The sequence below is a fragment of the Desmodus rotundus genome, chromosome 5 (genome assembly GCF_022682495.2).
Source record: "Desmodus rotundus isolate HL8 chromosome 5, HLdesRot8A.1, whole genome shotgun sequence".
NCBI classification, from domain to species: domain Eukaryota; kingdom Metazoa; phylum Chordata; class Mammalia; order Chiroptera; family Phyllostomidae; genus Desmodus; species Desmodus rotundus.
The window spans coordinates 44,859,780-44,872,358 of record NC_071391.1 but is presented as its reverse complement, the minus strand read 5'-3'; the positions used below and the strand labels follow the sequence as shown (position 1 = coordinate 44,872,358).

Genomic DNA, 12,579 nt, shown 5'->3' with positions numbered 1-12,579 from the left:
TCTTATGAAGAAGAATAACAAAGGAAACAACTACAAAGTGAGCCTAAAAATAAGTTAGGAAGCAGAGCAGATGGAAGTAAGAAACTTGTAGGCTGTAAGTGGTTCCTTTAATTATGTTTCCACCATAGTTTGGTTAGGAAAACATAGATGTATTTGCAACAGACTCTATACAAAGATTTATAATGGATCTTTTTGTAGCTTATCACCTTCTTTCCATATACAAAATCAATACTTAATCTATGACACAATTTTGCATGTTTACAATATTTATGATGAAATCACAGGATGTCATAATACAGTCCTTGTAACAAAAGATGATTGATTGACTTCTGATGATGGAGAACAAAAGGAAAGGGAAACAATAATGGAGGATGAAAAGGTGAAGGAAACAATTACAAAGAGGCTTGGAGATAAAAAGGGAATGGGAATCATAAAAAAATCCCCATAAGAATAACATAAGGTAGCTAATGCACACAAAAAATATGGCACCTTCTATAAATCCTACTTTATATCTACTGAACACAATGATAAAATCACATATAAAAACTCGTAAGTCATTGTTTGCCATACAAATTGAATAACAAAGCCTAAATTTTCACTCTCTGAACTCATTGGTATGCTTAAAGAAAGGAGCCAAAATAAACCAATATTTATGTCAAGCACCTTTAAATTTATTTAATTTAATATAACAGGGTACCTTTCTGTTTAAAATTTCCATCTCATATTAGGTGTTATTCCTTTTTAATTACTTTTTTTAAATAATATTTTCTTCAGACGGTCATAGATCTGCTTAGTTCGGACTCCATATATGACAGGGTTCAGCATTGGTGGCACTATAACGTAAAGATTCGCCAGAAGTATGTGGATATAGCGGGGGACATTTCGGCCAAAGCGATGTGTCATGAAGGAAAAGAGGGCTGGTGTATAGAAGGCGAGAATTACACAAACATGTGAACCACATGTGCTGAGAGACCTGAGTCTGGCTTCACGGGAAGGGAGACGGAAAACAGCACGGAGTATCTGAACATAAGAAACAGCAATGGCTATAATATCAAAAAATAGGTTTGAAATAGCACACAAGCCATAGATGATATTGACCTTGATGTTGGCACAAGACAGACGAGCAAGACCCATGTGTTCACAGTAGGTATGAGGAATGACTTGATTCCCACAGAAGGGCAATCGCAAAATGAGAAATACACATGGAGTAACAGAAATGAATGACCTCACTAACACACCAAGACCAATCACAGAGACAACCTTGTTGGTGAGGATGGTGCTATATCGGAGTGGGTTGCAGATGGCCACATAACGGTCATAAGCCATTGCCAAGAGGACTGCCGACTCCATACAAGTGAAGTTGTGGATGAAAAACATCTGGGTGAGGCAGGCATCAAAGATTATCTCCCTAAGACCAAACCAGAAGATTCCAAGCATCTTAGGAATGGTTGCTGTGGAGAGCCCCAAGTCAATGGTAGCCAACATGGCCAGGAAGTAGAACATAGGCTGGTGGAGGCTGTTCTCAGTCTGGATCACAAACATGATAGTGAGGTTCCCTATGAGTGCAATCAGGTACACAGCAAAAAAGGGGAAACCAATCCAGATGTGGAGTGGTTCCAGTCCTGGAATGCCCAGCAGCAAGAAGGAGGAGGGGTGGAACTGGGTGGCATTGGGAGAGGGCATGTTGCTAGGTAACGTGTAAGTCCATGTTCCTTACAAATGTATGTTTGCCAATCTGTAGGACACCAGGTAAATCAGCAATGTTTTAATCCTAAAGAAAAATAACAACACACAATTGTGAATATTCTCTTTCTTAGTTAATTTGCACAATTAAAAATATAATATATAAGAGCAATGTGTACAAGTAAATTATCAACGAAAAGGGTTTAAAAGAAGTTATGAGGTAGATTGTAATAAAAAATTCTACATAATATATTCATCTTTCTTGGAACCTTTTTTATCTTTTAGAAAAATGGTCTCATTTGCAATGGTCACATCATTAGTACTATGCTAAGATTTTGCCTTAATACCTACTTCATTAATTACCTCCTCTCATCATCACCAACATAGTTTTCTTTCAATTTTGACATTCAAAGGGCTCCATAAATACTTGTTGTTATTGTTTCCACTTAGTTGGATAGTAACACTCAGGTGTTAACACACAAGATGGCTAGAAAATGTTGATGAAAACACAGATTCATTAAGATGTGTTCTCAAATACTAAAAATAAATCTGAAAACTGTGCCCTGGCCAGTGTGACTCAGCTGGTTGGAACATCATGCCATAAACCAAAAATCTGTGGGTTCAGTTTCCAGTCAGGGCACATGCTTGGGTTGCAGGTTCAGTCCCAGGTTGGGGCACATACGAGAGGCAGCCAACTGATGTTTCTATCTCACATCAATGTTTCTCTCCTGTTCTTTCTCCCTCCCTCCCCCACTTTCTAAAAATCAGTAAGCGTGTCCTCAGGTGAGGATAAAACAAAAAATCTAAAAGATTAAAATCAACCCACTCATTAATATTTACTCTCTATTATTACTAAATAAGAAGTAAATATAGTAAAAACAGTATTGTCAACTACTACTTATTGAGGTGCTGCCTACTACTTTCAATGCTGTCAAAACCTAGGAAAATATCATCTCTAATCATGATAAACACAGACAGGAAAACATACTGAACTCTATTTTTATATATGGATCTGAACCTCAAATAGTTTAAATGACTTGCCAAATGCTTGAAAGTTAATGCTTATAGTTAAAGAGCTATAAAAAGAAAGTAGAAAGTGGAGGCGATATAAGTAAATTGAAATGAAAAGAGAATGGAATAAGAAATGAGAAAAAGATAATTCATGCCTCACTTATGTCATATGTACACATCCGCCCTCCTTCACGCATATTCATACCAACACAATCTCTTCTAAGCTCCCATCCATCTGAATAAGAGATGTCAGCATCTCCACTATGAGTCTGAGGCCATTGTGATTTTAAGTGTTTCAATACATGGTAAATATTTTGAAGAAGAGACTAGACAGAAAGCGTATTCTAAGCAAACTAAATCTATAGATTTCAATGTTACCCACACTGGTTTTTAAATAATTTCATGTACCTTACTTATGGAATTTGTTAGAGGCATATTTTCAAAGCATTTGACCATTCATTATGTCTTTTCACCATTTTGTATCACTGGAGGATTCCAGAGGAGAAATGCTAATTATAATCACAGTTGCAGTAAGACAATAGTGGTTTTGTGAAGACATTGATACATGGGAAGCAAAGCCAAGAAAAGTGTGCTGTCCACGATAAACAAGCAATAAAAGGAAACTACAAAGTAGATGAGGAAATAGGGAACTCCTAGTAGTAAATGTAAACACTGGAAAGGAAAAGGATCTAAGGACAATATATATTTGTGAGACACACTTTGTGAAATGTCCAAAAGAATAGACTTTCTAGTATAATGTTCCCACCTTGTAAAGGAACAGTGAATACTCCAAAAAGGTGTGGCAGGGACAACATAAGGAAAGACAGCGGGATTCAATTACGGAGGCATACGTTTCTGTGACTCATCAGTGTAAGTTCCAATGGCAAGTTCTTTTAGTAAATACAGATTTTTGTCTTCCTAAATAACACCTCTGAAGATCACGAATGTAGGCAATAGTCTCTGAAAGTTAGAAAAACAATGTTTTCCTTTTTTCTTCATACCTACATGCAATAGATTCTCGATAAATAGGAAAATTACACTACCTAATAGGCGCAGAGCTCATCATTAAAGGAGAGAATAAGCTACTTTCCATTTCTGTGAGGTTTTTTTTAGTTGTTATGGTTGTCATTGTTCTTAGAGGGAAAATGGTATTATATTCTGTGGTCAAAAATAAAATTATGAGGGAATTGTATCTGTCAACTTAGCTATATTTTGCAATGGGGCCTTGGTAGTTTATTAAGTACAGAGACAGTGATATGAATAACCATAGAAATAATTAGAAGACATATACAGAAAAATGAATTTGTATAGTTCTTTGTCTTGTATCATTATTATTCAGTGAATGGGCTAGATCAAAAAATTTGAATATCATCCTCCTCTCCTCCCCAAAATTGAAGAAATACAACCGATTCTACTTCTCTAGTATCTTTAAAGTCAGTACATTTGTTTCATTCTAATAGAGCTATTTCAAACCCCCACCATTCCTTGGGTTTATTACAGCACAGTAGTTGGCAGTGCTTAAAAGCATGAGTTCTGCCATCAGACTTGAAACCAACTTCCAGACGTATTCACTCTGTAATCAGAGGAAAGTAAATAACAAGCATTTTTATTTATAAAATGCAGATAAGAAAGTTCTTATTTTTAAACAGGTAATTCATTAAAACATTTAGAACCTATTCCAAAAGTACCATGTTATCCGTCATTCTTTAGATATCAGGAAATTGATTTTTCTAAAGTACAAAAGAAGAGGATTCAGGTAAAATCCAGATGTGTTTACTAGTATAATGTGGCCCTTCCTAAATGTGATCCTGTTCTTTTCCTAAGTGTCAGCCTTCATCTTCTTTCCCTCAACTATATCCCGTGTCTCTTCTCTTCCTTTCTTATGCTTCTTCTTTCCCTTCATCCATCACTGTAAAGTAAGGTTACACTGTGAGCTGGGATATGGGGAAGACTCACCAGACCAAGCATCAGAAACCCCACCTCTGACTTGTCTCAACCTGCCCAGTTCTTATGCAGGACCTGCTCTTTGCCTGGGAGGAGCTTCCAGTAGAAAATCCCCTAGAGCCAGTTTTGTAAAGGACACAAGGTCTCTGATGATGCCATTGTCTCACCTGCCTCTGACTCAGTAAAAGGGAGACATAAGGAGCTCTGGCTTCTGAGGAAATGAAGGCAGAAGAGTGAGGTTTATGGTAGTAAGATGACAGAGTAGGAGGTAGTGTTTCTCCTCCCATGGAAACACCAAGTTAACAGCCATTAATGTACAAACGTACCTTTGTGAGAGTTCCAGCATCCAGGTGACAGGTTACAGGGCCCTGGTGGAGCACAGGAGAAAAGACAGATGGAAAGGACATGAAGTAAAGTTTTATCCTGCCCACATTACCCCTCTTCAACCTGAAACTGCTCTGCTCCAGAGAGATTCCCTCAGCCCATGAGTTCTCCCATTGGGGAAGAGAGAGCAAGCCCATCCCCAGACATGTGTGTGTGTGTGTGTGTGTGTGTACTCACATATACTCATATATGTATTCACACAAACACATAGGAAATTCTTATTATTCTCATGAATGGCCTAAAAACTCACAGTGAACAGTGAATTTGAAAATATGAAACCATTGCTCCTGGGGGAAATGCAAGAATTAGCTTCCTGTAACCTCTTGCCACATTTTTGTCAATCAGTGAAAACACAATCATGTTTTATGTGTGCTTCTCCTTAAAGACACCTCATTTATACATAGTTCTTACAAATGATTAATTGTACCATCTTTAAATGATAAAAAGCCAAGAGCTTTGGAGTCCACTTGTGTTATACATGCTCATTCAGCAACATCCTTAGTAAGCCAGTCTCATCAGTGTTAAAAACCTGTTCTTCCACAGAATCCTTGTCCTGTATAATTAGCAGACATTTTAGAAATTCTTCTAAATTTCTAAATTCTCCTGGTTAAAAGAACCTGCTTCATCTGTAAGTTTAATGTTTTTTGTGTCTTGATGACTTTTAAAATGTGATGTGTCTTTTTTTTAAATTTTGGATGATAGTGATATAACTGTAAATATCTTTGATCTTGCAACAGAGCTGCCCACTACACTTATTTTATTAGTTGTCATCTCATGAATCCACAAATTTAGCCTCTTTTTCATCTTTTTCGTACCTTTACTACACAGTGCAGATATTACCTCAGTATATTCTAGAGTGACTTTATGTACAGATAGGTGAATTTCCTCTTCCTTTGTCTGGCTGTATCTTATTTTTGATTCATTAACTTTGAATTCACAACCAACAGTGCTATAATTCATACTTGAGAAAAGCTATATAACACAGGTATGTTCTCCATAAAGCACATCAAAACCTTCTTTCATGTAGGAACACTAGAAAAGTACTAATTTATTCCAGTGTATTTCATAAATAAATAAAAACTATTTAGTCTATAGCACTTCTGTGATTATCTTGGGTACATTTTAAACAGTAGAGTTATCAAAAAAAGCATAAAAATAAGAAATACATGGCACTGAAAATAATACAAAAATAACACTTGTTTACAGCCAAAAATGAGAAGCCAGGGTCTCGCCTTGTTCATACTCACTGGGAATCTGCTTGTCAAGCAACTCAGATTGTCCCTACTTCTTTGCATATCTTCAAATGACTGTTAAAAAGCAACAGGTATTTATTTTGGTTTACAAATAAATTTTAAGGAGTAGGAAAATTTACAAATATGGAATCCCTATATCATGGGGATCCACTGTCTATATGAAATTTATGTAACATACTTAAAAGATACATGAAAATACAATGAAACATAAAAAAATGATACAATATGAAGTTCTACAATTTAAAAATTTGTACCATTGACATGCTCTGTTGTAGCCCCAGTTTCCAATGAACTCTTCTATGAGACTGGGAGTTTCTCCCGCCTTCCCAACCCCCACAGTGTTTTATCGCTAGAGATTCTGAGTCGTTAGTTTCCCAATGAGCCAGCCCCTCCTTGCCACTGGTCCGCTGCCTTGCCATGGGTCCTCTCCATCTGCCCAGCTGACTGTCTCTGCCCCCTCCTACTAGTCTGGATGAATGTTTCCCTAACTTCTTCCCTGTTGGAGTTCCATGCAGTTTGCTATTCTGGTAGTTCTGGTTGTTTATTGTTTTTAAATTAGTTGTTATCCTTCTTTGGTTGTGCAAGGAAAGGAAGTGTTTCTACCTACACCTTCATCTTGGCTGGAACCCCTTCATCTTTGATATTTTTAATATAGCTCCTTCACCCTATTTTCCAGTTTTGTCTTGTAAAATTTTTTATAATATTTCAGAAAATTTCATTCTATGCTCTGTTGATGTGAGTATTATTCAACAATTATTCAATTTTATTATTTTTACTCTTCTATACTATATCTTCAGTGAATCATTCAGTACTATTTGGAAATAATAGTTATTTTTTTTAGGATGTCTACTTTGTTAATTTGTATTCAACACCTGTAAAATTTGACTGTAATAATTATTACATGATTCTCCATCTTTGTTTTTCTCAGTTATAATATCAGTGTAATATTTTATTCTTTTGTCTTTGAATATTATAGACATAAACATTTTAAACATTAGCATAGCTCTTCAGTTTGTTTAGTTATTTCAATTTTTTCTGGACTGAGTTTTTTTCTTTTACTGTGAGTATTTTGGTTGACTTTCCTTATGTATTGTGTTATATAGGTTTCAAGATGTGTTTTAAGTGGGATGTTTCCCTATCTTTTTCTCTCCCTTTTAAAAATTTGTTTCATTTCTCTTGTTTCTCTCTCACTCACTCACTTTATTTTATCTTCTATAAATCTTACCACCGATATATCTACAAATCAATTCCTGGCTACAACTTCTGAGATGGCTCTCTACCAACATTTCTGTGATCCTCAGTGCAAAAATTAGTCTTCTAGTTATAACTTCAGGATATCTAGGGTAAAGGCAATGGCCACAAGGTGCCTCAATTATTTGAGTTCAGAGACTGAGTGTGATCTGTGAGTGATGGTCATGCACCTTTATGAAAGTATTTGTATAAAAAGTTACTCCCTGCAGTTATTTTTCAGCTTTCATTCTGATGCATTAACCTTACTCCATACTGGATTTTGAATAAGATTTGTTTTAGGCTCCTGACTCCGGTGGAATATTTTAGTCCTCATTGGCTCAAAGGATGAGATATCCCATGTTATTTAGTATCTATTTTTTTTCTGGAGTATATTGTATATACTTCATTTACTTTTTGAGAAATAATTTATATATAGTAAAATGTGCAGCTCTTTAGTGTACAATTCCATAAATTTTGATGAATGAAGGTATTCATGCAGTCAACATGTAAATCTGATTATGCATATTTCCATTACTCCAGAAAATTCTCATACAACTTGACTTGCCTCCCAAGATAGGCAAACACAATTCTGATTTCTATGACTGTAGGGCTGTTTTGTCTGTTCTTGAGTTTTAGTTGGATGGAAACATATAGTATATATACATTTTTCTTTTAGCTTATTTCCATCAGAAAAATTTTTTCTATATTCATTAGTTTCTATATTCATTATTATTTATTTATTATTCAAAAATTTTTCTATATTCCTTAGTTTCTATATTCATTATTTTGTAGTGTACACAGTTGCTCTTTGTTTTTGTTTTTTTATCACGGAGCATTATTCCATTGTATGAACATACCACAATGTGTTTATCCATTGTAGAGCTGAAGTGCATTTGGACTGTTTCTGCTTTGGCAGTATTGTAAATTAAGTTGCCTTGAAAATTATAATATTGTCTTTTCTGTGCACAAATGTTTCCATTTCTCTTGGCTAAGTGACTAAATAGAGGAACTTTTAGGTCATAGGAGAGGTGTAGCGCAATGCACATTCAGCATTATGTTTTTCACCCCCATCATCAATTTATGAGATTTGTATGTCATTCTGTACTGTCACCACTTCATGTTGTCAATTATTTGTGTGTATGCCAACTACTGAAGCATGAAAAGGCATTTTATTAAAGAGTTAACTTGTATTTTCTTTTTTTAAATATACTTTATTGATTATGCTGTTCCAGTTGTCCCAGTTTTTCCCCCTTTGTCGCCCTCCACCCAGTATCCACATTCCCTCTAGCACTCCACCCCCCTTAGTTCATGTCCATGAGTTGTGTGTATAAGTACTTTGTCTTTTCCATTTCCTATACTTTTCTTAACATGCCCCTGTCTATTATGTACCTACTAATTATGTGTCTTATGATTAAAATTTCTAGGCATTTTTTTGTGTGTTTATTGGATATTATGAAACATATAATTTCAAGGCACAGTAAGTGCAATTGACTGATAGTTTAGATGTGGATTGTGAGAGAAAGGGAGAGGTAAAGGATAAGTCCATGTTTTATTTTTCTTAGGATGTTAGAAATAGAATAGTAATGATTAATACTTATGAGGAAATACAGGACTGTGAAGTGTATTTAGAAACCTTGGCAATAATAAGCTTTTATTTATAAGTTAGGTTTAAAAGTAACCAGAAAAATGTGAAACATAAGAAATGATTAAACAGTAGGTATTCAATTTTACTTTCTTTTAATCTTTTATTTTTTCATGGCTTAATGACTTTTATGATTATAAAAATTATAGATGTTTGACGTTGAAAACTTTATACAATTAACAAAACTTCCAGAAAATAGATCTCATTGTCTAGGGATAAATAGTTTAAGATCTGATAAATTTATATGTAAAAATTACATTTTTGATATGTTGCATACTGCACACAATTTTATAACTTGCATGTTTTTCACTTAACACTGAATCATGAAAAAAGTCCAGTGTAAGTAAATTATCTTGAACTTATTCATTAAAGGTTATACATATTATTGCATTGTAGTAGAGTATAAAAAATCAAACTGTGGAACTCAGGCTCCATGTGTTACCACTGCATTAAGTGACATATCAATACTTTATGTTTGTATGTCTCATTTTCCTCAACTGTTAGAGGATGAAAATAGCACCTATGCTGCAGGAATTCTGTGATAATGAAAATAATATATGTAAAGTACACAAAACTATGCTTGATACACAATAAGAGCTTTAGGATCATTAGCTATTTTATGATTTTGAATAATTTATTTATTATTGATTTTACATTTAAGATCATGCTGACTTTAAATACACTATGTTTTGATTCCCATAACTAAATTTGTGGGCACCATTCTCTTATTCTTATAATACATGACATATATATCATAGAATAAAATCCAATTACCAATAGTGTTCAAAGTGTATCATTGAACCTTGAGTATATTAGAGCATCTACTTATAATTTTAACTAAAAACACAGCAGGAATAGATTTCCAGTTAAGTTTGAGAATAATGTGAAAGCAACAATGTTCAATCAGGTCCAAAAATAGCAGTGGTCTGTGAAACTATAAAATAATATTCTTTTACAACTTAAGTCCCTGTTATACATCCTAGTTGTCTCTTTTCCTCACAACAAGTATAATTTGTTCCCAGCTTACACATGAGAAAACTTCTAGTGTTGCAGAGTTAGTTATTATAAGTTAAATAGCAAATCCTTTTACATAGAAAATAGATGGTACCTGATCTGATGTTAAACTTACCCTACTGGTTTTGGTTCTTTCTACTTCTGTATTAACTACACAGCTCCATCTTGTATGTGAATCTGCAAAAACAAGCTTTTATCAAATTTCTCTCATCACCCGCATGCATGTTGTTTTCTCTTCTTGAAATGCCTTTGTGTACCTAATGAAAATGTAGTCCTAGGAATCCATACCAATGGTTAACTTACACATGGTATCTGAGCATGTATTCACTCCCTGAATAGAAATAGTCTCCTCCTATTCAGTGATGTAGTGGTATTTTGTAGCTCTATATACTTCACTCTCAACATATTTCCTTGCAGAAATTCTATGTTTTCTTGACACACAGTTGATTTTGTAAGGCAAATTACTTTTACAGCCAAAGTGTACAAAGACCAGGCAATTAAAAGATTGTTCTTAAAATAGACAGAGACATTAGTTATGACCAAATTGTATCCAAATGAGTAGTGCTTCCATAAACCATATAGAAAATATTTTAATGAGATGGTTATGTATTTAGTTTTCAATGTGTTAAATTTCAAGTAGATGTAAGAATAAATTTTATTTCTGCTTAGTTCCCTGGCCTCCTGCTTTTACCTGTACTTCCTTGTTTCTAATTCCTCCTGATGTAGCTCTTGATCAATATATTTTTAAATGCTTTCACCCACCTTCACAGCACTCTTGTTCTCTGGCATGCTCTTTGGGGATGTAATTTGGTTTCTTCATTAGCTAAAGTAATTCATTAACTGAATCACTCAACTACTCAATTAAACCAATAAGAAAAAGCTGTTGTAAATGGGACAAAGTATGAACAAGGGTAGGAAAGGAGGGGCAGGGCAGGTTGAGAAAGCTATAGTAAGATACACTGAAGATAGGCTGACAGAAAAATATTAGAAGGAGAGAGAAAAAAGATGAGTAACAGAAGAAATAGAAGGAGGAGGAAAAGAACGAAGGGGTACAGGAGAGGAAGCAAGGGAGAAAGAAGGTGAAGGAAGGAGTACCTGTTACTAATAGCGAAAGTGGAAAGATGTCTTCTGTAACTTGACCACTTATGTCTTTGAGAATCATGACCGTGTCTTAGGTTATTCTTCAAAATAATCACATAGAATCATTGTTCATCCAACTTAGTAGTATTTAAAATTAAAAGCTTTTATTCTTGGTCCCTGAATAGGTGAAATACACAAAGAAGACATCAACATCCTTCCCTTTAAGTGATCATTTTCTTCTCAAAGCTTCTTCTCATTCCTTAGATGCATACATATTAACAATTAATCATGTGTGTGAAAACTGCAGGTATTCATCCACTACTTATTGATGGATAAATATTCTGAGAGCCCTTTCACGGATCTGCTTGGTCCTAACTCCATAGATGATAGGGTTCAGCATTGGTGGAATAACTACATAGAGATTAGCCAGAAGAATATGAATATAGCGGGGAACATTTCTGCCAAAACGGTGTGTCATAAAAGAAAAAAGAGCTGGGGTATAAAAGGCCAAAATTACACAGACGTGGGAACCACAGGTGCTGAGAGACTTGAGCCTGGCCTCATGGGAGGGGAGATGGAAAACAGTACAGAGAATGTAGATGTATGAGAGTGCAATGGCCATGATGTCAAGTCCCAAGACAGCAATGGTCCCCAAACCATATATGATGTTAACCCTGATGCTTGCACATGCCAGGCGAGCAAGACCCATGTGCTCACAGTATGTGTGGGGGATGACATGGTGCCCACAGAAGGGTAATCGCAAGATGAGAAATACAAAAGGGAAAACAGCGAGGAAAGATCTCCCAACTACCCCCAAACCAATGAGAGATACTACCTTGTTAGTAAGGGTTGTGCTATAATGGAGAGGGTTACAGATAGCTATGTAACGGTCATAAGCCATGGCGAGAAGGACTACTGACTCCATGCCAGTAAAGATGTGAATAAAAAAACATCTGAGTGAGGCAGGCATTAAAAATAATCTCCCTGAGTCTGAACCAGAATATGCCCAGCATCTTAGGGATAGTGGCTGTGGAGAGACCCAGGTCAATGGTAGCCAGCATAGCCACAAAGTAGAACATGGGCTGGTGGAGGCTGCGCTCAGTCTGGATGACAAACAAGATGGTGAAGTTTCCTACGAGTGCAATCAGGTACATGGCACAAAAAGCAAAGCCAATCCAGAGGTGGATGTTTTCCAGACCTGGGATTCCCAGAAGCAGGAAGGAGGAGGGGTGGAGCTGTGTATCATTAGAAAGGGACATCTCGCTTGTGATTTCTTATGAATGTGTTCATTGCAGATGTGTGTTGACCCACATTGGAAGGTACCAGTCTGTTACCACG

The 12,579-nt window shown here is 35.6% G+C and overlaps 2 protein-coding genes across 4 annotated transcripts; both read right to left on the bottom strand.

Moving 5' to 3' along the window:
* Positions 1-741: 741 nt before the first annotated feature.
* Positions 742-4,842, bottom strand: LOC128780979 (olfactory receptor 52E2). Of its 3 annotated transcripts, none has more exons than XM_053924872.1 (2): positions 4,806-4,842; positions 742-1,771 (listed from the first exon to the last, which is right to left on the bottom strand). In XM_053924872.1, the coding sequence occupies exon 2, from the start codon at positions 1,681-1,683 to the stop codon at positions 742-744; it is 942 nt and encodes a 313-aa protein (XP_053780847.1). In that variant the 5' UTR covers positions 1,684-1,771; positions 4,806-4,842. The 3 variants fall into 3 exon arrangements, with proteins under 3 accessions (XP_053780847.1, XP_053780848.1, XP_053780846.1); XM_053924873.1 differs by lacking the exon at positions 4,806-4,842 and adding an exon at positions 4,651-4,670; XM_053924871.1 differs by lacking the exon at positions 4,806-4,842 and adding an exon at positions 3,461-3,544.
* Positions 4,843-11,498: 6,656 nt separating this feature from the next.
* Positions 11,499-12,579, bottom strand: LOC112316031 (olfactory receptor 52E2-like). Its single transcript, XM_045181991.2, is given in 2 exon segments — positions 11,499-12,190; positions 12,192-12,579. Coding segments are annotated over 2 exon segments (936 nt in total). The 5' UTR covers positions 12,501-12,579; the 3' UTR covers positions 11,499-11,563.